The sequence below is a fragment of the Pieris napi genome, chromosome 5, assembly GCF_905475465.1.
Source record: "Pieris napi chromosome 5, ilPieNapi1.2, whole genome shotgun sequence".
In the NCBI taxonomy this organism is placed as follows: domain Eukaryota; kingdom Metazoa; phylum Arthropoda; class Insecta; order Lepidoptera; family Pieridae; genus Pieris; species Pieris napi.
Window position 1 is genome coordinate 12,103,072 of NC_062238.1, and position 21,479 is coordinate 12,124,550.

Consider the following 21,479-nt stretch of genomic DNA (forward strand, 5'->3'; position numbering starts at 1 on the left):
GAGAGTCTACTGTATACTTGTGCTTTGTTATAAAAGAGTGATATAAGCCCTTTTTCAAATTAACAATGATAATAATGCTTTTTTTATAGAACAGGGGCTGGGAACAGGGAACAGGGGGCAAACGGGTTCACCTGCCGCCATGGACATTCTCAATGCCAGAGGGCTCGCGTACTGGACTGTAACTGGTACCAATTGTACATTTAATTTTAATTGCTTATAATATATGTTTTTAAAAAAATAAGTAATAGTAGTAATAAGCAATAGTCAATATATGAGAATATTTGCATTAATCATTGACCAGGTCTTATTTTTATTAAATCTGTCGTAAGTCTTCTGTGTAGTCGAAATTTTACTTTGTATCAAAACATACTTGCTTCAGAATCGCTACTCGCTCCGCTCAACACAGTGCTTTCATTATCGAGGACATGGGAATACAGGTGGTTGTTTCCCCACAACTTACCTTGTAATTTGCAAATTATAAAAAAATAAATAAATAAAATGCTAATTATTGTCGCGTTTTGTGTCTGTAATTATTTAGAAACTGGCATCAAGCTAGATGCAATACAGCATGATATGAAACAAATATTTCATGACGGGGTCAGTTCTACTTCATCCCTCGACTTTAAGATCACGTAATTATTATTATTTGGAAAGGTGGTCGAAAAAGAATAATGAGCTTATAAGTAACTCTTGTCGCATTTTTAATGGTTTGAGAAATCGTGTATGTAGATATTGACTTTCTTATCATTTAATGGGAGCCTATTAATTGTAAAATAGAATAATGTGCACTTCCGTAATCGCCTGATACGTAAAATTAAAGACGTTTTATTCAAATCAAATTGGTCAACAGTATCTCTAGACTATTATATGCGTTAACACGCGAAGTTATGAGTCATGATATACGTCCATTTCCACCAATCAGTAACGAACGCAACGTTAATTCTTGGGTCTTTTGTTTAATATTTTTCGTTCGGACCTGCAGCTGAGTTTGATCGGAGGTCAAGGCAGAAAACAAAATACTATCCGTATCACCTCGACCTCTGTCGTTCCACAACTGAGCGCTTTAAGGCAGTTTTCGCCGCGCACCACCACTATGTGAAACCAGCTACCCACTGAAGTATTTCCGAAACAATTTGTCCTTTAAGAAAAGAGCGTACCAATTCTTTAATGGCTGGCAACGCACTTGTGAGGATTCTGGCAATGTGAGTGTCAATAACATCACTTAACATCACATTACGTAAAAACAAAAAAAATAAACTTCAAATTAAAATTGCAGGTAATCGAAGATCGAATAAAAGGAGGTTGAATTTGCTTGTAGCATGTAGCATGTTGTTTATGGTTCCTTAGTTTGAGATTAAACTTAAAAATATGCAGCTTACAAAATTCTGAGTAACCTTTTTTGCAGTTTATATGACGAATGAGAGGTTAACACCAGGAAAAATTGAACTTTTTTCATAAATAGTAAGCTTTAGTATGTATCGTTTTAAAAAATAAAATAAATACACAACCACAGTTTTAATCATTTAATACATGACATTTTGTTTATAAACGTGTACTCTATTTTTGACATTATTTGCCACCCACATCGCTAACAGCATCCCAATTGCCTGAAAAGAATGTTTGTTTATAAGAAAAATGTTTTTATAAAGAAAATAATATATTTTGCAAGTCGTACTTAGTACTTCAAACACAGTCCGCCTTTTCAATAAAAATGTATTTAACTAGTTATTAGAAACCTCCCAACACTCTCTTAGGATCTAGGAATATTTAAAAATCGAAATCGAAACGAAATTATTCGCGCCTGGCATTTTTTTATAGCAAACTTATTAAACGCGCTCTGAAAGAAATTAAATTTTTAATATTATATCTTACTTGTAACGTATGCTTGGATATATCTGTCGCGGAAATATTTATTATACTATTTTATCTTACGTTTAAGAAAATATAAAGCCTGTTTCTGAATAAGCAACCGACCCCAAATTAGGAGTTTAGGCGGTTTTGCGTAATAAACAAACTTTATTATTTTAAATATAAAAGTTATAAAGAACCTCAAACCAGAAGCAAGTCATAGCAACACCCTGAAGCCATTCAGCGTTAGAACGAAGTACAGCAAGAATCTCGTCTTCACATCCTTCAGGGAAATAGCTAGAAGCTCTGAAATATGTTATTTATTATTTCTTTTAACGACCTCAGACCCAGACCACGAAACTTTATAAAAATCATTCCAGCAGTAGAAGTTAGACTACGGTACAAAATAGATATATATCTATAATTTTATAATTAGGGCTAACTTCGACCTTTGTTTTTAAAAAACAATTTCTAATTATTATAAATTATTTATACATAATATAAAAAAAAAATTTTTAAAAAGAAATTGTAATTTTTTTAGTCTTTTAACCAAAAAAATCTCTAATAAGAGACGCCAAAATTTTTTTAAATCGGTTGCCCTATCGGTTTAGTTATTGGCATATTTGACTGCAAGTGACAGGAGGAAACACTCTCTGTTGTCTTTGTCTTAGTCTCTGGTACGAATCCCGGGTGCTATCAAAATACGATGATGATGATATTTGAAGTAGTTCATAAAGTCAGGCAGGCCTGCGCCTGATACTGCATTACTTTAGTGTTGGTAGCTGAAAACTGCTGGCCTTTTTATATTCTAAATTGTCTTTGCATATACAACATTAAAGTATTTCCGAACCAATTCGACTTAGGGTCCTTCAAGAAAAGAGCGTACCAATTCTTAAAAGGCCGGCAACGCACTCGCGAGCCCTCTTGCATTGAGAGTGTCCATGGGCGGCGGTATCACTTAACATCAGGTGAGCCTCCTGCCCGTTTGCCCCCTGTTCTATAAATAAAAAATAACAAATAAAATCTTATTGACACTGTCTCATTGGAAATAAAAAAAACACTTTTCGAGTCAATTAATTTTAACATTTAGTCATCTCAGATCCTATACTGTTCCATCTAGATTGGACACGTTTTCAACTCCTACTTCTCTCATCCATCGCTTTGAAAGTTTATCAAATGACATTATACTTACTCTAAGCAAGCATTGTACAGCATCATCTGAGCGTACTCCGTTTTAGTTTTATACGCTTTTGGGCAACAGGAGATGGCCACATGTTGGCCCATAGCATGATAATCCTCTGGTCCATTTAAGCCACAACATTTGTACTAAAAATAATATAAACATCTTTTTAAGATACTATTAAAACGCTGGTTTTAATTTTTAATGTGTGTATTTTTAATCTGTTTTGACGTTATAAAGATACAGATGGATAACACCAGATGTATCATGAAAAGAATAAAAGCCAAAACTAAAATTGTTGATTCTGTGTATGTAATAGTAATTTGGGCTGCGCCTGTACTGTCATGTGAAGTGTTTCTGTTACTATTCCTTATTCAAATTTTATTGTAAAAATTAATTATTATTAATTAAATAACATCTTACAGCAGTTTGCAGCTGGTCCCATAGTTTCCAGTGCGTTTCATCAATATTTTTCTTGAAGAAATCTTCTTGAAGCCACTCTATGACCCTAAATTCAAGACTGTACCGTTGCACACCCACGAAAATCACAACAAGAAGCCCAATTACCATCAATATCATTAATAATCCGATGTACTGAAAATAATTTTAATCTTTATTAAAAAAATTAAAAAAAAACTAAGCTAGCTGTAGTACTCTTCTGTCTCTTTTCATGACGTGAACACAATTTGACAGAAAAACTCGAAAGAGAGTCAAGGAAATTCTTTTCTATTGTTTGCCTTAATACCCTGGAATCCTTAAAAGCCTGATTTCGTAATTGTGTAGTAGTAGTTCAAAGATGTAAGTGTATGCTAGACTTCGTTTTGTACCACGAGAATATAAATATATATTTGTTTACAAATATATATTTATACGTATATATGTACGTATTAACAAAAATATTCTAGTCATGGCACCTTATCTTAATTGGGATAAACTGTTTGCTGTAATTACTATGAGGCTACCAAACTCTGAATAAAACAGCCAGGCGTTGCTAAAGTTACTTTCTAAAACAGTAAAAAAATGTATCATGTTCACTGGTTATATAACTTCAAAAACGAAAATACATAATATAAAAGTCATACTAAATATAGTATCTTAACGTTGTTCCTCATCGTCCCAACAAGGCCAAAGATGGCAACTGATAGACCAAGCCAACAGATGAAAATCACCACGATGTCTCCGATATAGGTATCAGCTGCAGTTTCCTCACCATACTGCTTTAGCACTCGGGAGTCTGCCACCGCGAAAACGAATGTACATATAGCTATAAACTGGAAAAAATTTACTGTTTACTGTTACTGAAAGTCCAAAGCACGTTTTCGATTTAAGAATCAAAAGGCAAACACTCCAATTTACCAGAGTATTTTTAAAGTGAAACTTCTTCAGGCGCATGAGGGTAAATTTATTACGGATGAAACGCAAAAATAATAATATTAGCGTCACGAAGATGTGCAGCGTTTTTGTTGAAGAAAAGGGAGAGAGACGTTGAGACCGATTGAGAGAGAGTGAGAAAATTTTACAGTTTATATTTATGACTAATAAAATATATTCGTTTAAATAAATTATTTTGCATAAGATATAAAATCTGCAGTATAAGAAAATATCGGATAAGTTATGGAATAACAATAAAAAAATTAATTAATTTTACGAATGCAAATAGCATGTGGTGCCATCTGTTGATAAAACTACGCATCGATTTACATCGAATTCGAGGCCGTTCAAAAAATTCCGATCTTGAGGTGAATGAGAAGATGCATAGCCAGGCTTTGATCTTAATCAAAGACATGTGTTACATAATTTAAAAAAAATTGTATATCAGAAAGGGCTAGAGAGAAGAGGCATATTGCGTAAAACTGGCATTCTTCTTTCGCAATGGCAAGCAATAAAACATTTCTGTATTTGCAAAAAAAGTTGTATTAATATTATATAGTTTAAGGAAATCCTAAATTAAATCTAACTAAAGTTAACACGATATTATTGGACTGTTAGGCGGAACGAAGTCAACTGGGTCAGCTAGTACTTAATAATTCTCTCTACGAAATTTTAATTTTAATAATAGAATGTCGTATATTTTCAATTTGTATATCTATATGCACAAATATGGGTATACAAACATGGAGTGATCATATACTGGTACATGATCATCGATTGAGGCTTTTACCATAGTAATAATTAATTTACAAAGAAGTTTCACTTCTGACATGTGTAGGTACTCAAGCACACTCAAGCTGCACGCAAGCACTTTTTTGAAGTTATACTTCTTTAGGCGCGTTATGAAAAATTGATGAGAGTGAAATTTTACGATGCGCGCGCACCGTGACACAAAATTAAGAGAATGAAGTTGCCCACGGAAGATGCTACGGCATTGGACATAATTTAAAAACAACATTCGCATAATAATAGAATTTATGTTAAACTTAATGTAAGAGAATAATAATAAATATTTATTTATTAAATTTTTCAAATGTAAACTAAACATTGACTCCTCTATGACTCCTAAATGACTCCTATTTCATCCTTTGATTATTTAATTGTAATTAATTATTTGCATGCAATCAAAAACTATTTTTAATAATGCCAAAGAAGTACAACTTCTTACGCGCGTACATGAGTACACGCACCCTTTTTTTTTAAATATTAATGTTCCTGACAATATCTTCTTTATTAGTGAAACTAGTTGTTACAATTTTAATAAAGGAAAATTACGTGTAATGCTAGCCAGGTGGCTATGCACCCACGGTCGTGCATTAAAATTCTGTTTCTGGATCGATTTTTAAAACGGTCAAGGTAAATATCGTAATAAATATTGTCTTAGAATCAATTTGATGTTTTTCAAGCACAGAGAGCTGATGACTTTCTATTGTATAGAGACCAGAGAACAGAAAAAATAGTAGCAATTTTATTCTTATTTTCATTATATAATAAAAAGGGCAGTCATTGCAGCCCATAGACACCCATTTTAGTGGATGCGTTGACGGCCTTTGAGCGAGGAGTACACTCTAAGTTTGAATAGACGGAGGTCGTATCTCTCAGGGAAGATACGGGGAGTCGATTCCACAGTTCGCTATTTCGCAAAAGTTATTCATATATTTATTGTATTTATAAGTGCAAAAACTACATGGTTGCTTAAAAAATACAAAAATTACGTCACAAATTTGACACACATACACATCAATATTTGGACATGAAATTTAAAAACAAAGGAAAAAACTAACTAACTAACTAAACTGGACCATTTAAAGTAGCAGATAAGCGAGCTGTAAGTGCGTATAGAAAACTTTTAGTTCTAACTCTACGATTACAAAGAAAGGAAAATTTAGCAAGGTCGGTATGGTCATTGAATATTCTTGTTTTCCTATTGATCCCAAAAGTTACGTACTAATATAAAAGAAAGAGAGATCCATAGAGATTTTAACACCATACTAAACATAATTGTAAGCTAAATACTGATTCAATTCGGTTGGCGATTTTAAATTATAGTTAAAAGCGAAATAGAGCTCGCTGTTACAGATCGCTGTTTTATAATCGTTTGATAATTCATGTAATAACTTACAATGCAGCACACGTTTAAAATAATTAGTACTCCTTTAGCGCACAAAACGCTGAAAGACTTAATTTTTTTCATTTTTACGACCGTTTTCTTTGCGACCATATTGAATACTGAAAGAAAGCTTTGTTCTTATATCAATAAGCAAGCAGTTTTGAGCCTTATAATGTCTCATTAGGGTTAATTTTAAAAAGCAATACTGTTTTTGTAATATTTCCCATAGGAAATAACAGATGTACAGAATATTTAATTCTACTTGGACTGATTGTCCTAGATTTAAAAATGTTAGCCGGTCAATGGAACACTGTATATTTTATCATTTCTATAAAATGTTACCTAAACTTCGTGTATGTATGTTATTCATCCAATAAGATTATTATTTATAAAAATCTGTGGCGCTACAATTTCTTTAGGTCTAGGCCTAAGATTTCTGAATCTGTTTCATGATAATTTTTCCAACTAATAGACGAGTAGGTGATCAGCCTCCAGTGCCTGACACACGCCGTCGACTTTTTGAGTCTAAGACATGTCGGTTTCCTCACGTTTTCCTTTACCTTTCGAGCGAATGTTAAATGCGCACATAGAAAGAAAGTCCATTGGTGCACAGCCGGGGATCGAACCTACGACCTCAGGGATGAGAGTCGCACGCTGAAGCCTAGGCCACTGCTTTTGTATTATTTAAGCTCTATAAAATAGATAAATGGTCCTGTTAACAAATTGTGTCGGAATTACAATAAAAGTGTGATAAAAAATAAATCAGTGGATATTTTCAGCAACTTTCGCCGAGTCGTTTTAGAAATCTTGTTGTGTTAATTATTTGCTATTACTATTATATTTATTCCTTCATAATAATGTATTTACTGTGTATATTCGCCGATGCTTGGTGGACCCCTGCGACTTCTTCAATACAAAGAGTATCCTGAGTTGTGTGCTCGATATTGCCAGCTGCTCGATTGTGAGGAAGTTGCATGGATCTGGTTAGCACTACGCCTTTTAAGTTCTTATGTTATTTTCACACATGTATTACACATTTCATAATATTCTACTTCTCCTCCAGCTAACGCGTGTGATGTTTGAGAGCAAAAATAAAACATCAAAGTCTTCATAATCGTGTATTGTCATTAAAATACTACTTATATTACATTTATGTTATATAAGATATATTAATAATAAATAAGTACAAACCTAATAACTTAGTGTTTTGTTAATATTTTTCACTGTTTTTCTGAAAAGTTGGCGCTATAAAACTTGTAAAATCTACGAATACTATTCTAAATGTTTAAAACTTATTTAATACATAATTAGAGTAAGTATGGATGCTATCAACAAGATAGAAGCACTGATGGTTCCACTGGAGTTCCACGGGGTCACAGGATCGCTGAAAGAAATAATCCAGACTTGTAAAATGCCAAATTTAAGTAGACATAGACATAACATTTATTACTAACGGAACACACACACATAAACACACAAAATAATAAAAAAAAGAAATAAGGTACATTTTAAGTGTGTATTGTGTGTGTTGTGGTTGTAACTGGCCCTGGCTCAGCATTATGCAGTTGAGCAGATGTGTTCCACAGCGCTGGTCTGCCAGAGACCACAACACTTCGTTTGCGGCTCAGACGCAACAAAAGAAAAAGAATGTAATAATAATAGTAAAAATTAATAGTGTAAGTAAAGAAGTCTTGGAAGATTAGTGTGTTAAAGTATGTAAATAAAAAATAAGAATAATTGTTACTATAAGAATTTAAAAAAAATAAAAATAAATCAATGGCGCTACAATATTTTTAGGTCAGGGCCTCAGATTTCTGTATCTGTTTCATGATCATTTGTTTATCTAACAGGCAAGTTGGTGATCAGCCTTCTGTGCCTGACGCACGCCCTCGACTTTTTTGGTCTAAGGCAAGCTGGCTCACGATGTTTTCACCGTTCGAGCGAATGCTAAATGCGCACATAGAAAGAAAGTCCTTTGGTGCACGGGTTCGAACCTACGACCTCAGGGATAAGATTCGCACGCTGAAGCCACCAGGCCAACATTGCTCTATAAGATATACTATAAGAAATAGATAAATAAATAGTTTTGCTTCGCTTTAACAGATTATCCAATTGCGTCAGTACTATGTACAGCGATTTCAACGTTGCTGTATGCAATTTGTATGCATAATTATTTGAACCTTTACAATTTGACCGATGCACTACGGAGCGCAGATGACGCGAAGTAGCTAATAAATAAAAGATTGTAGTAATCAGACGTTTAACTAACTTTGGTGCTCACAGATCAGTAAACACCACACCATTAGAAGTGTAATATTTTTATTAATTTCTTGTAACATTTATGTTTACCATAATTGTCATGTATTTTAGAAAAAATAGCTTGTAACATATATTGTATAGCATTGTATATGATGTGGTGAACTTTAATAAATAAACATTAGTAGGTATGTTTCACTATAGAAATTGCGCATCTGCTGACAAAACAAATAAAAACTCCTTGGTCAAACAAACCATGAATTGAAATCTGACTTACTAAGAATGAAGAACGACAGTCGACAGGCCAGAGATGAAACGGTGAGTTTGATTGTGATTGGACAAACACACACCATGGACTAGAGATGCGGTTGACCAATCAAAATGATTTAAGCATGTAGTTGATGAATTTCTATTTTTTAAAAGCCAATTTAATTTTATACTATAAAAATTACAAATAAGATGGGTGTTCGTTTTATTATACACTTAATCTTCGTTAGTTATTATTTTCTTCGTGTTCTGCAGTTCTCAGCTGATTTATGTTCAAAAGGCGCTACCAAAACGAAATATTGCGACAATTCTTAAGGAAAATTCGTTAACTCCCGTTCGTACACTCACCTTAACCCTAAGATTCAGAAATGAGAAACGTTTCTGGATCTCTCCCTTAGTCTCGATTGAAAAACTTACCCATACAACCTTCTATTATATACAGAATCATTCGTAATTCAAATATTTGTTTCTTTAGCAATATTTCAATAATTCCAGAATAAGGGATGTGGGAATAATGGTTTACAATTATTTATTAAGTTTATTATAAACTTATTTATTAGATTAGATCGTATAGTGGTACAAGTAAAAAACATAGAAATGCATTTTGTTATAAGGAAAACCTATTGAATATATAATTATCGTATTTTCCTTAACATTATGCTTATTCGAGGAATTCTCCATACATTAGTTTTTTATAAAGATCATCTTTTATTACTTACATTTAGTATTTAAAAATAGATATAAGTTTGAGTATGATGAACGCAATTAAGAATTACGATACAAAAAAAATCAGCATTACTTAGAGTCAATCATTAACAGTTAAATTAAGCTAATGATGGATTGATGATGGAATTAAATCCTAATGATGGATTTGAATAAGGGATAATAAATATAACTGTATACACAAAAGCTAAATAGAGTTCTCTTTGAGTTTTATTTCCTTAATTAATCAGGCATAACGTTATGCAGTAGTACAGCTGTTAGTAAAATATTGGAACCTACACAATTCCAACAACACCACAAGCGGCGCGTCCCCCAGCATTTCCAGTCGTCTTCGAATCGGGATGATCAGTTCTTCCATAGTCATCATCACTTTCATGTAGCACAATAGACCTTCCCAGAATGCAGTGAGGGCCATACAGAGCGATCATGGTGTCCATAAAATCGATTGTAGCCATGGAGTCTTCATTAAAAACTACGTTGCCTAAATCGCCAACGTGACGGTTCTTGTCGTTCGGATGGCCGTGTTGTTTCTGGTGAAAGAGATGCATGAAAATTTATTATAAAATTTGCCAAATAATTGATAAATGTATAATATTTCTAGGATTAATATTTTTTAGTTCAACCCCAAGGATAATATTTGGGGTTAATCGTAGAGGGGTGAAAACTCCCGCGGCGGCGGGAGAGTGACGTGTCGATCACGTGATTGGTAAATCAATTGACGTTTGTGTCCCGCGCTGCGCAATATTTCCCTCAATCCCTTGCTTAATGTTCAAGATATTTGCCGGTATCTGTACTTAAGTTAAAGTCCATCTTCAGTTCGTCAAAATGTATTGAATTTTGCATATGAGAGTCATATTTCGCGGTCTCGTTTCTGAATCGCACTCTTATTAGACTACTACTACTTTATTTTGTATGAATAATGGGGTAAAACTATGGTTACGAAATGTATAGTCACTTATAATGGAATATTTTGTTTGTAGATAAATAAAGAATTTCTTATCGGAAAAACAGAAAAGTCAATTACTTTTGTCTTATCTAACTTGCGTAAAGTAAATAAAGTAATAACTATTTAGTTTGATGAACCATGGTATGAGGCCATATACAGAATATATTTGTTTTTTGTACCACGGCTTGAGTCAAAGGAAATAAGGCTCATTAAACCTAATGTTACGTTTCTTCTGGTTCCTTAATGCGATCCATAATAGATTAGAAATAGTTTGGTTTCGGGGCCGTTCAAGTATTACGTAAGCAATAAAAACAAACAGTAAATCTTACAGCAATTTCCCCACCCCCCTACCCTCATCTTGTTAGCAAAATAAAGTAAAGCGCTCAAAAGTACACAAACGTATTAATTTTTTGTAGAAATCCTCGAAAGTGCATTACGTTTTCAAGCATAGACTTAACGTAATACTTGAAAGGTCCTAGCTTCGATCCCAGCAAGCAAATTTTTTAGCAAGGATAGCACGGTACACCTTAATTTAGTGTTCTAACATTCTTACTTTCTTGAAGTCGGTTCAACCTTCAACAAAATGAAACCATTACTTACCTTTTCAGGGTTAAAATGGGGCCCAGCAGTTGCACAACCTCCTGACAGATCCCCCTTCTCATGAACGTGGAAGCCATAGCGACCAGCTGGCAGACCAATCACGACACCTTCCACATGAACTTTGTGCTCATCAACTTGTGTAAATGTGATGTTGCCTTGGATATTATTTTTCCGGAGTGGTTCTGTGAGAAACACTTTGGCGACTTGTATATGCTAAAAGTAAGACGTTTTAAATATTTATTAACCAATCTATAATGACAAACGTAAGACTTTATTTAACTGATTAATGTAGTAATTATCGCGTGTCTGATTGAATTATATTGCTGTTCAACCAATCAAAAGCAAATGAAACCCGTAATTGTTTTGTTTCGTAATTCTCTCTCTCATTAGTAAGCAAAACGACGAACAGTAAACTGGTAATAGAGTGTCACAATGCACTGGAGGCAATAGCCCTGTCAAACAGAGTTACCCTACAGTGGATGAAGGGACACAGTGGATCTCTCGGCAATGATGCAGCCGATGATGGCGAGGAGGCTCTGAATGTTGCCTGCTGGCCCGTATCCGCTCCTAGCCTTGCCCTTTTCGCAAGTGCGAACATGGATTCGCCAGATATCTGACTCCAGCACCAACGTTGGTCATTAAGTGCGGACTGCTTGCAATCCAAAATGGTTCTGCCAGTAGCTAACCCAAAAATGACAAAGCAACTTCTAAACTTTAACAGAACTAATGTCAAAACAATGATAGAGACAATTACGGGCCATTGTCTCCTTAATAAACATCTTTATGTCCTAGGCGCGTCAGACAGCCCCATGTGCAGAAGCCTGCGAAGTGCCCAGAAAACTTCTGTGCTTTTGGAAGGCTGGCTTAGTTAGCCGGGACTTTACGTACAACGGACCTATTGAGCGTCTAAGGGCGGAAACTGAGTCCACAAACCATAACCATAATTCTCTCTCTCTCTCCATGATTGTACCTACCAACAACGAAAACTGTAGGTCTACCAAGCCATAGTTTAAAATGCTGTAAAAAAACATGTGCTACATCACATATAAGTGATAAAAATTCTAAAATTTTGTTGACATACGCGCTTGTTAGCGCACTGCGCAGTACGTTTCTGAATGTCCCTTTATCCCTCTCATCCTTGAGGTCGTAGGCTCAATCCCCGGCTGCATAAATGGACTTTCTTTCTATGTGCGCATTTGACATTCGCTCGAACGGTGAAGGAAAACATCGTGAGGAAACCGGCTTGCCTTAGACCATAAAATCAACAGCAAGTGTCAGGCATAGGAAGCTGATCACCAACTTGAACATTACTTGGACAAATGATTATGAAAAACATACATAAATCTGAGGCCCAAACCTATGATTTTCATTATTTATTTGAGTTGTAAAGTAACCCAGGAACTTGATTTTTAAAGGGATTTTCTCTCGTCTAGTGCCAGTGAGATTATCAGACAAGTCACGCAACCCTGGACCTTCTTTCTTACTTACATTTTCAGCTGACACAGCAGACACCAACGCGAACACAGCTAACAAATACGCCACCATATTGATCTGAAATTATCACTTATATATTTAATGCTACTAAAACTAGCTGCTGTGGTCTCTGGCGGAATGACCAGCGCTGTGGAATAGTCTGCTGCTCAGCAAAATGCACAGCCACAGCAAACACGCTTCCCAAGGGAAAGAGAAAAAACAATTCTTTCATTATATAAATGTATCTATATAACACTAGGCATAAAGAACGAGCATCGCTGATAACAGTCTGTTTTCCATCAGAAAGCATTTGAAAATGTCATTCTGATACTATCTTCGAAGTGTTATTTTTCTTATCACAATTTTCACTCATCTAAAATTCCAATATCGCGACCAAATTATATAATATGTTTAAATGCTGAAATGGTTTTTAAAGACAAAATCTTCTAATGCTTCTGCTTCTGCTAAGGTTGGAAGCCCGAGAACTATATTTCTCGGGCTTCCAACCTAGGGAATTTACAATTTTCTTAAACAATCTATCAGTACATATAAATTGATTTTAAACATATAATATGGTTAAGCTATTTCACGCATTTTTTTCAATGGAAATCTTTGAAAATTTTAAAATTATCATAGAAGTTATAAATTATGTTTTTATTAAATTATAACTTTGTTCTGGAGGTACATAAATATGTACTTAATGCACGCACACGATACAAACAAAGAAAAACAATTAATCATTATTATCCTTCCAGTAAATAAGATAAATTACCGAACATTGCCGAATGACGAAATACTTCCACAGTATACCTGTTTAAAAACCGGAAAAGGGAGTAATAGTAATATATAGGTCTCTTACTTATTTACTACATTACTAGGTAATACATACTAGGAGTAATAGTAATATTACTTTTCCGGTTTTATAGTATAGTTTTTTTTATGACTAAATAAATAAATTTTCTATCTTTATCAATACCCTGACTGCACATCTATCCGCTAGTTATCACCTTTACGCTGATGACCTCCAAATCTACGTTCAGTCTACACTGGATGAGCTTCCTCTTGCAATACAGGCGATGAATGATGATCTTGAAAACATAGCCAACTGGAGTAAAGACTTTGGTCTTCAAATTAATCCTGCCAAGAGTCAAGTCATCATCATCGGAAGCCCTTTCTTTATTTCAAGAGTCAAATGGGCTCAGCTCCCTGGTGTTTACCTTGACGGTGTGGCCTTGGCCCTCAATAAGACTGTTAAAAACCTTGGAGTCTTCTTCGACCAAACATTTTCCTGGGGTCATCACGTAAAGGAGATCAGCCGTAAACTTTACGCCGCTTCTTTTACTCTGAAACGTCTTTCTAATTTCCTTCCTATCCGCACTAAAACTATGTTAGCGCAGTCTCTTCTGCTTCCTATTCTCGATTATGCGGACTCATGCTCCTCTGATTTGAACGAAGAGCTACTTGACAAGATCGAACGCCTGCAGAATTTCTGCATACGGTTCATATTTGGTCTTAGGAAATATGACCATGTGTCTAAATTCCGCAGGCAGCTGGGGTGGCTACCTATTCGATTCAGACGTCACGCTCATCTTCTTCAACTTCTATACTCAATTCTTTTTAATCCGAAAACCCCTTCTTATCTCAAAAATCACTTTAAATTCTTAGGTCCTTCTAACTATATGTTACGCTCTTCTAATAGATGTTTATTGGAAATTCCTTCTCACACTTCATCCTTCTTAGGCAATTCATTCACGATCTCCGCCATTAAGTTGTGGAATACGCTGCCCGACTCCGTACGATTGGCTACCTCTCTATCATCTTTTAAAACTCTTCTGCATAAACATTTCTTAACCTTATCCTATCCTGATCAATCGTGACTTGTATAAATCTTATGTTTCCTTTTACATCACTATTTGCTGTCCATGTATTTGTAAGATTAGCTTTTAAGTTTTTAGTCTGTTGTTAATATTTTTTTTTTTTTTGTATTAGGTACTTTAGATTAAGGTACTATGTATATATATATTTTTTTTTTATATAACATTTGTTTCTGCACTTCTCGCACGAATCATGTTTCTTTTTTAGTTTTTTCTTTAACTAGGGTTGCCTGGAAGAGATCGCTTATTAGCGATAAGGCCGCCCGTTGCATCCCTTATATATTTTTTTTTTTTTGTATTGTGTTTGATTTAATGTTTTTTGCAACGAAGTGTTAATAAATAAAAAAAATAAAATAAATAAATACAAAATGTGTATATCACTTTTTATGTACTTCAAAAGCCTCAAAGGAGGACTATAGTTCAAGGGTGTTTTTCAACGTTATATTATTAATAATATCTTTAAAATAACCTTCAATAACAAGAAACACGACTTACCTCGCTCAAGTCTTGAATAGTGAATGAGGCAAAAGTGTAATTTAACACATACACAAACAACACCAGAATACATTGAGCCCTCAATACCGGTACAATATAAAACTATCTTCGAAATACTTTAAGAAAACAAGGGTCATCTTAAATTGGGGTTACTGATTGGTAATCTAGAATGTACTTGTTATTAATCTGTCCGTCATTGATGTTTTGGTAATCCGTGAAGGTGAAAACCAGATCACTTGAAACAATTTCTTATCAGACTTATTAAATAGTTTTTTATCTAAAAAAATCATTGGCATCTTGTGAAAAAATGTGACGACAAACTACCACAATAGTAAACAAAACATCTCATTTAGTTCTTTTTATAATAACGAATTTTTAAATATTTCTTTTTGTGCTTAACAAAAATTTCTGGAATTTAAATTTTAACTAGTATATATTTTAATTGATTTTTTTCTTATTTATGTTTACCTTAATTGTGATTTAGATAAACAGTTTGTAACATATACCGTAGATTTAGTACTATCTGGTAAACTTTAATAAATAAATTCACGTATAGTTTTAAAAGAAGTGAACCAAGAGGAAAAATCATTTCTGTAAAGCTTTAGACGAACGCTTAAGCACACAGAACCCAAAGTTTACTTCTTTAGCTATTTTGGAGCAGTCCACAAATACCAAAGGATTTGTTAAGAAATAAAACGAGCTTGTCTCAAACTGGTTACATTGCACAATGTATTGCAACTTTGAAAGTATACGCTACATACAGTAACACAATATTTACATATATTTATATGTTTTTACTGAGTTTTCGATCATATGGTGGAAATTTTTAAAAAGCATGTAATGGGATTTGTGCTTCGAAGGGCAACAACGTTTACCAACATTACGGCGCTTTTTTTTCGTGGGGAAATAAGCTTACCCTTCCGCGGCACGTTTGCCTCGTGGTGAAGGGTTATGTGGGACTCACTGCTGTGCATACTAAAACCCCACGGCATCACCAGCAATCGCCCGAGGTAGGACATGATTAAAATGATTAATTTCATGCTGTTCCTTTCTTTTAAAATACTATGTTACTTGAGATGCCATTCTTTCGATTAACATCAAAAAAGTAGGGGGGTTATTTTTTTACATTTAAGTCGGTTCGATTCCCATACGAGGCGAGTAATTTTTAGAAAATCTTTGAATGCAGAACTACTAACTATTAAAAATAACATAAAGTATTCTTTCAGTAAAATACCCTATCTATGATATTTAAGGTACTTTTCCTTCATGTCCCATAACTTTGGGACGCCCTGTATGGAATGAGGCATCTTTGCCTACTATGCCTTATTGAACCCAACAATATTTGCATTGGGGTACAATAAATTAGAAACAAGACGGGAATTACAGTTGGCCTATCTACTTAAAGTCTTGCGGGGGTTGGTCAGCAACGCAAGGGTTGTACAAGAACTCGGGTTCTTTGATCCTATAATTTGTCTTACAGTTCTCTGACATTAATTCACTGATTATATTGGATTAAGGAACAAACATTTGTTCGATCTTTTTACAGATTCATACAAACCTTGTCCTTACAATAACGAACACAAATAATTTTTGCATTTTGTTTTGGCGTTTGTTAAGGCATATACATACATTTCTTTGATTCATTAGAAATAAACAACGAGAATTTATGTGTCTACTGAATATTAATACTAGTTTGACTGTCTTATTGGGCTTGTGGTTAGCATGATCATTTGCAGATCATGAAATCTCGGGTTCCAATCTCTAAGGTAAGCCCGAAAAATCGTCTTTGCGAAAATTTTTATCTTTTAAGTTGGTGATGATTTCGAACCCTCGTATAAAGGTAGGGTAAGAATCAGAGTCGAGGCCAGGGGCCAAGAATGTCCCCTGTATGTTAAAAAAGTCTGAACTTAGAATTTTACCCACTAACAGTGCCAAGCATGGGCGTATCGTGAATTTGTGGGGCTCTGGGCTATTACGGGAAAGTCCCCCGTAATAGACGCACACGCGAAAAAAAACACCGACCGAAAACAAGCGACGGGGAATTCCCCGTTCCGTTCGATAGTCGCGCATCGCACGCGAGTTGATTGATCTCAGGATTCATTATGACTGGATTTTTTTAAGATTTAGATTTTTTTTAAATATCGCCTATTGTTTTCAATGGGGACTGGGGGCCCTGGGCTGCAGCCCAAAAATCCCTTAAGTAGATCCGCCCCTAATGCCAAGTACATTTATTTAGGGGTACTTCATTTAAGAAATACTCGATTCCATACAATTTATATTAAACCTAGAACCCAACCAACAAACTAAACCAACAATAAACTTCAAGCGTGGCTATAACTGAATTATCAAATCTATAAGACTCCAAAATCGAAATAACAGCAGTTTTATACTATTTCTATGTATTTGTGATGTGAATTACCTCTAAACCGAGCGTACAACAAAAACTTTAGGGGGTTTTAATCGATATTTAGGTATTTGGGGGAATATTTTTCCTATTAGGGAATATTCTGTAGGAATTGGCTTCACTGCCCATAAAGCTGTCAGTCCTGTATCTACTCGTTGTACTCGCTCGTGTATATCCCATCGAAGTATGACAGAATATATTACATTTGGTATAATTGTTAATTATTAATTTCGTTATGTGAATGATTGAAGCTTACGTTTATTTATATGTCCGCTTGTACACCTTGGTCTAGTTATAAAAGTTCAATATCACTTTGGTAATTTATCACATTCTACAACCTTCCATTCGTGTTGAACCTTCTTCAATCTTCATAGTACATGTCTATACTAATATTATAAAGAGGAAACATTTGTGATTTTGTATGTATGTTTGTTATGTTTTCACACAAAAACTACTGGACCAAATAAGACATCCACAGTACTCCCCGGACCTTTCTCCAACACATTACCATTTTTATCGAAATTTGGATAGCTTTCGTGCAAGATTTTACTGATTCCCGTCCGAATGGTTTGTAAAGGGATCAATGAACTATCAATAAAAGCATCTATATGGCAAAAGTGCATAGAAAGCAATGGTACATACTTTCATTAATTAAATATATTATATTTTAAAAAAATCTACATTTTGTCCTCCCATACAAAATGTAAATTTTTAATATGAAGGACCTAATATATGTCTAGCCGTGTTAAGGCGACATTTATCAACACAGTACTCGTATATCAGGTAGAAATAACACCAACTAAAAATCCCTACTTAACATTCAGGTACCTACTGATAACTATCTTTTAAAATAAGTTTAATTATTAACTATTAATTATAATTTAACGCGTTGAACCAGGAGCGCAGTAAAATTTTCAAAGATTTTAAGGTAAAATTTAGTGAACAAATTCTGCCCTTTTGGTACTTTTGACTGGCCGAATCTTATCGTAGGCAATCGTTAGCGCTTAAAACTTTGACCAACTAATTTACATAGGTGACTATTATCAAAACATTTTCTAATCCATCTATGATAACACAAATTTAAATTTATTTAAGAATGTATTTAAATTGATAATATTTATCTATTTAATCGCCTTACTTTTAAAACCTTAATGTTTGTCCCATAATAAGTGTAATAAACATTAAATAATCACTCGGATGGTGAAGGAAAACATCGTGAGGAAACCGGCATGCTTTAGCCCCATAAAGGTAACGGTGTAAGGCAGAGAAGGCTACTACTAAGTATTTGTTATAAGATAGGGCGTCAAACGAACTTACGGGACAACCACAAAAGGCACTCACTGCAACACCCATTAACTTGCGTCTCCATGGGATATGAAAACTACTTGGCTATTTGAAAAAAAAAAACAGCAGCAGCACTCCCCCAACGCTCAATGTTTTTTTACCGTAATAATTGGTTCTATACTTAGGTAGAATAAGATTGTGAGGGCATCGTGAACTGCGCTTCTTAATTTGATTTATTTTAGTGAAAGAAGTAAACATATAAAAACAGTATTAAAAAAATGAAATAACATTCGCGTCAGGGAACAATAAATGCTAGTACAACTCAACCTAAAACTATACATTCATGATTCATTCGGTTGTAAGTATTCCTTGATCGAATACACAAATACAAATATTTATTGTTAAATTATAGTGAGTATTCGTTCTTTGTAGTAATGTGTAATAGATAAAATAATATTTAAAAATTACGTATTTTCTTTAACTGACATAGAAATATGCCGAATTCAGTTAAAACTAAATATTAATCTAATTAATAACTAATTATTAATGTTATCCTTGTAGAAGAATTTCTACCTATGGTTGACGATGATTAGAAGACATTATTTCATGTATAATTGAACAACAAGTACTATATATATTGTATAATTAGAATTTAAAATTACATGCTTAATTTAATTTTACGCTAAATATGTTTTATTTAAGCTTGTACACCCGAAAACATATACATAATTAATTCACACTAATTCACACAAAAATAAAATGGAAAAGGTGTAATTAGAAATGACACTTACCAAATTTTAACACTTTACACAGAACTAATAACTACAAAACACAACACCACCTTTCAATACCACTGATACAATGTACTATCACATTATTACGCGATAGACTTGTAAACCTTGTTGATAAGATGTAGAAAGTAGAGCGATATTTGTTAAGGTTATGGAACTAGAGAGCAGTAATGGCCAAGTGACTTCAGCTTAACTCTGAGGTTATGCGATCAAATCCTATGCAAAAATTTATTTTTCTTTCTTGTCTACATATAACACTCTTCCATTGAATAACTTTTAAGTATTCTAGACTGATGTTTTATTAATAGTATTCACAAATGTTGGGCATAATAACACAAAATATTATATTTTTTATAAGCGCCTGATATATAAAGTCAGCAATTGTACTTCAATTAGAAATGAAAAAACTGTCAGGCGTAAAATTTTATTTCAACTTTATTCACCCTGGTTCCGGTGCGTGTTTTGACTTTCTGGTGGGTAACGGTGGAGCTGGTTCACCTTGAAGCTGTGAAAGGGCGCAGCGGACTGCTGACAACATTTCTGGGGTGGATTTTCTGCTTCTGGGTGCGTGGGGACGGTGGGGACGGGACATTCGTTCGGCTGTTGCAGTTCCTTCTAAAAGATAATAATTATAGATATATTTGTGATCTTCGACAAATTTAGGGTTTCTGTATATGTATATTATAATGTAAAGGATTTTTTATACGATCCTATTTAGCATCTCAAAGTTGCGCTCGTTCGTAGTACATAAAAATGATAGCTTGTTCACCTAGTTAAAAAAAACTGGCTAAGTCTTTTATTACTTGTATGTGAGTCGACTAAAACGTCACCATGTTCTAGAGCTAGAAGACCGGCAGTAGCTCTAGATAGAAGATGAGTAGATGCTTCCAATGGGAAGTCACTCCACATGACAGCACCACAGAAAAAATTTGCTCATAGCCTTGGGGCTGATTGCAAATAAACGAAAAAAAAAAAAAAAAAAAAAAAAGTCTTTTAACTTAATCTTTTCATACCAGGGCGCGTATTTTAAAAATGTATAATAGTTCAAATTATATGTTAACAATGGTGGCAAAAATGGAATGCTTAATTGAGGACGATCCACCTTTGGGTTATCATAAATATAATGACTAATGAGGCTCAACCGACTTTGATTTGTGAGCCATGATGATTATAATATCTTACAGTATCAGTGTACAAACACGCGAACGAGGACGTAATTAAATAACATAAGACGTATCATGTTAATTTTTTGGAAATATTACTGAACTGATAAAAAAAATCTTGTCGCAGGGATGGTGAAAATCTACATAAGTTAAATATATTATAAAGTAGAAATGTAGCCCAATAGTGATGTGTCGTGATATCGGCTGTGATTAAATAATTTTAGAATATAATAATTTTCTTAATTGGATTATAATCGAGGCGGCTATGTCAACATCTGACTAATATACAGTTACATTATTGTTTATATGTAAAACTAAACTACCTATCACCTCATAGCTTATCATAATAGATCCTAAAAAAATGGCTTTATATGTGAACTTCCTTTGATGCAAATTTAAACGTTTGATATCTCAGGTAATAATATCTGTCAGGTCTATGAATAATGGGTTTGGAATGTCCGATACATTCCACACAAGAGATTTAAATTTAAACTGAGTGCGTTAGGAAAATGGTCATAAAATCTATTACTTAGAAGCGTAATCTATTTTCCAAATAAAATTTCTGACTATAGAATTAGTTGCAATGATTACGTGGTATGCTCTCTCTATTTAAATAAATATCTTTGGATATTGT

General features: G+C 34.0%; 2 protein-coding genes across 3 annotated transcripts; both read right to left on the bottom strand.

The window, feature by feature from the left end:
- Window positions 1-1,509: 1,509 nt before the first annotated feature.
- LOC125049882 (23 kDa integral membrane protein-like) lies at window positions 1,510-6,694 on the bottom strand. The gene is made up of 6 exons (XM_047649393.1): window positions 6,582-6,694; window positions 4,111-4,299; window positions 3,452-3,622; window positions 3,041-3,174; window positions 2,049-2,154; window positions 1,510-1,607 (listed from the first exon to the last, which is right to left on the bottom strand). Exons 1-6 carry the CDS (start codon window positions 6,678-6,680, stop codon window positions 1,524-1,526), a joined length of 783 nt encoding a protein of 260 aa, XP_047505349.1. The 5' UTR covers window positions 6,681-6,694; the 3' UTR covers window positions 1,510-1,523.
- A 1,080-nt stretch (window positions 6,695-7,774) lies between these two features.
- On the bottom strand, window positions 7,775-19,774 carry LOC125049896 (superoxide dismutase [Cu-Zn] 5-like). Of its 2 annotated transcripts, XM_047649410.1 has the most exons (5): window positions 19,683-19,774; window positions 12,850-12,912; window positions 11,362-11,574; window positions 10,095-10,345; window positions 7,775-7,953 (listed from the first exon to the last, which is right to left on the bottom strand). In XM_047649410.1, exons 2-5 carry the CDS (start codon window positions 12,904-12,906, stop codon window positions 7,866-7,868), a joined length of 609 nt encoding a protein of 202 aa, XP_047505366.1. In that variant the 5' UTR covers window positions 12,907-12,912; window positions 19,683-19,774; the 3' UTR covers window positions 7,775-7,865. The 2 variants fall into 2 exon arrangements, with proteins under 2 accessions (XP_047505366.1, XP_047505367.1); XM_047649411.1 differs by lacking the exons at window positions 7,775-7,953; window positions 19,683-19,774 and adding an exon at window positions 15,204-15,276 and having other exon boundaries at window positions 10,008-10,345.
- Between the last annotated feature and the right edge of the window lie 1,705 nt (window positions 19,775-21,479).

Excerpts from the sequence above, each read along its gene's own strand:
- LOC125049882 (XM_047649393.1), bottom strand. The coding sequence starts at position 6,680 with ATGGTCGCAAAGAAAACGGTCGTAAAAATGAAAAAAATTAAGTCTTTC. Across the intron at positions 3,175-3,451 it reads GGGACCAGCTGCAAACTGCT|TACAAATGTTGTGGCTTAAA; the intron begins GTAAGATGTTAT and ends TATTATTTTTAG. Across the intron at positions 2,155-3,040 it reads CTGTACAATGCTTGCTTAGA|AGCTTCTAGCTATTTCCCTG; the intron begins GTAAGTATAATG and ends AACATATTTCAG.
- LOC125049896 (XM_047649410.1), bottom strand. The coding sequence starts at position 12,906 with ATGGTGGCGTATTTGTTAGCTGTGTTCGCGTTGGTGTCTGCTGTGTCA. Across the intron at positions 11,575-12,849 it reads CTGCTGTGTCAGCTGAAAAT|CATATACAAGTCGCCAAAGT; the intron begins GTAAGTAAGAAA and ends TCTTACTTTTAG. Across the intron at positions 10,346-11,361 it reads CCCATTTTAACCCTGAAAAG|AAACAACACGGCCATCCGAA; the intron begins GTAAGTAATGGT and ends CTCTTTCACCAG.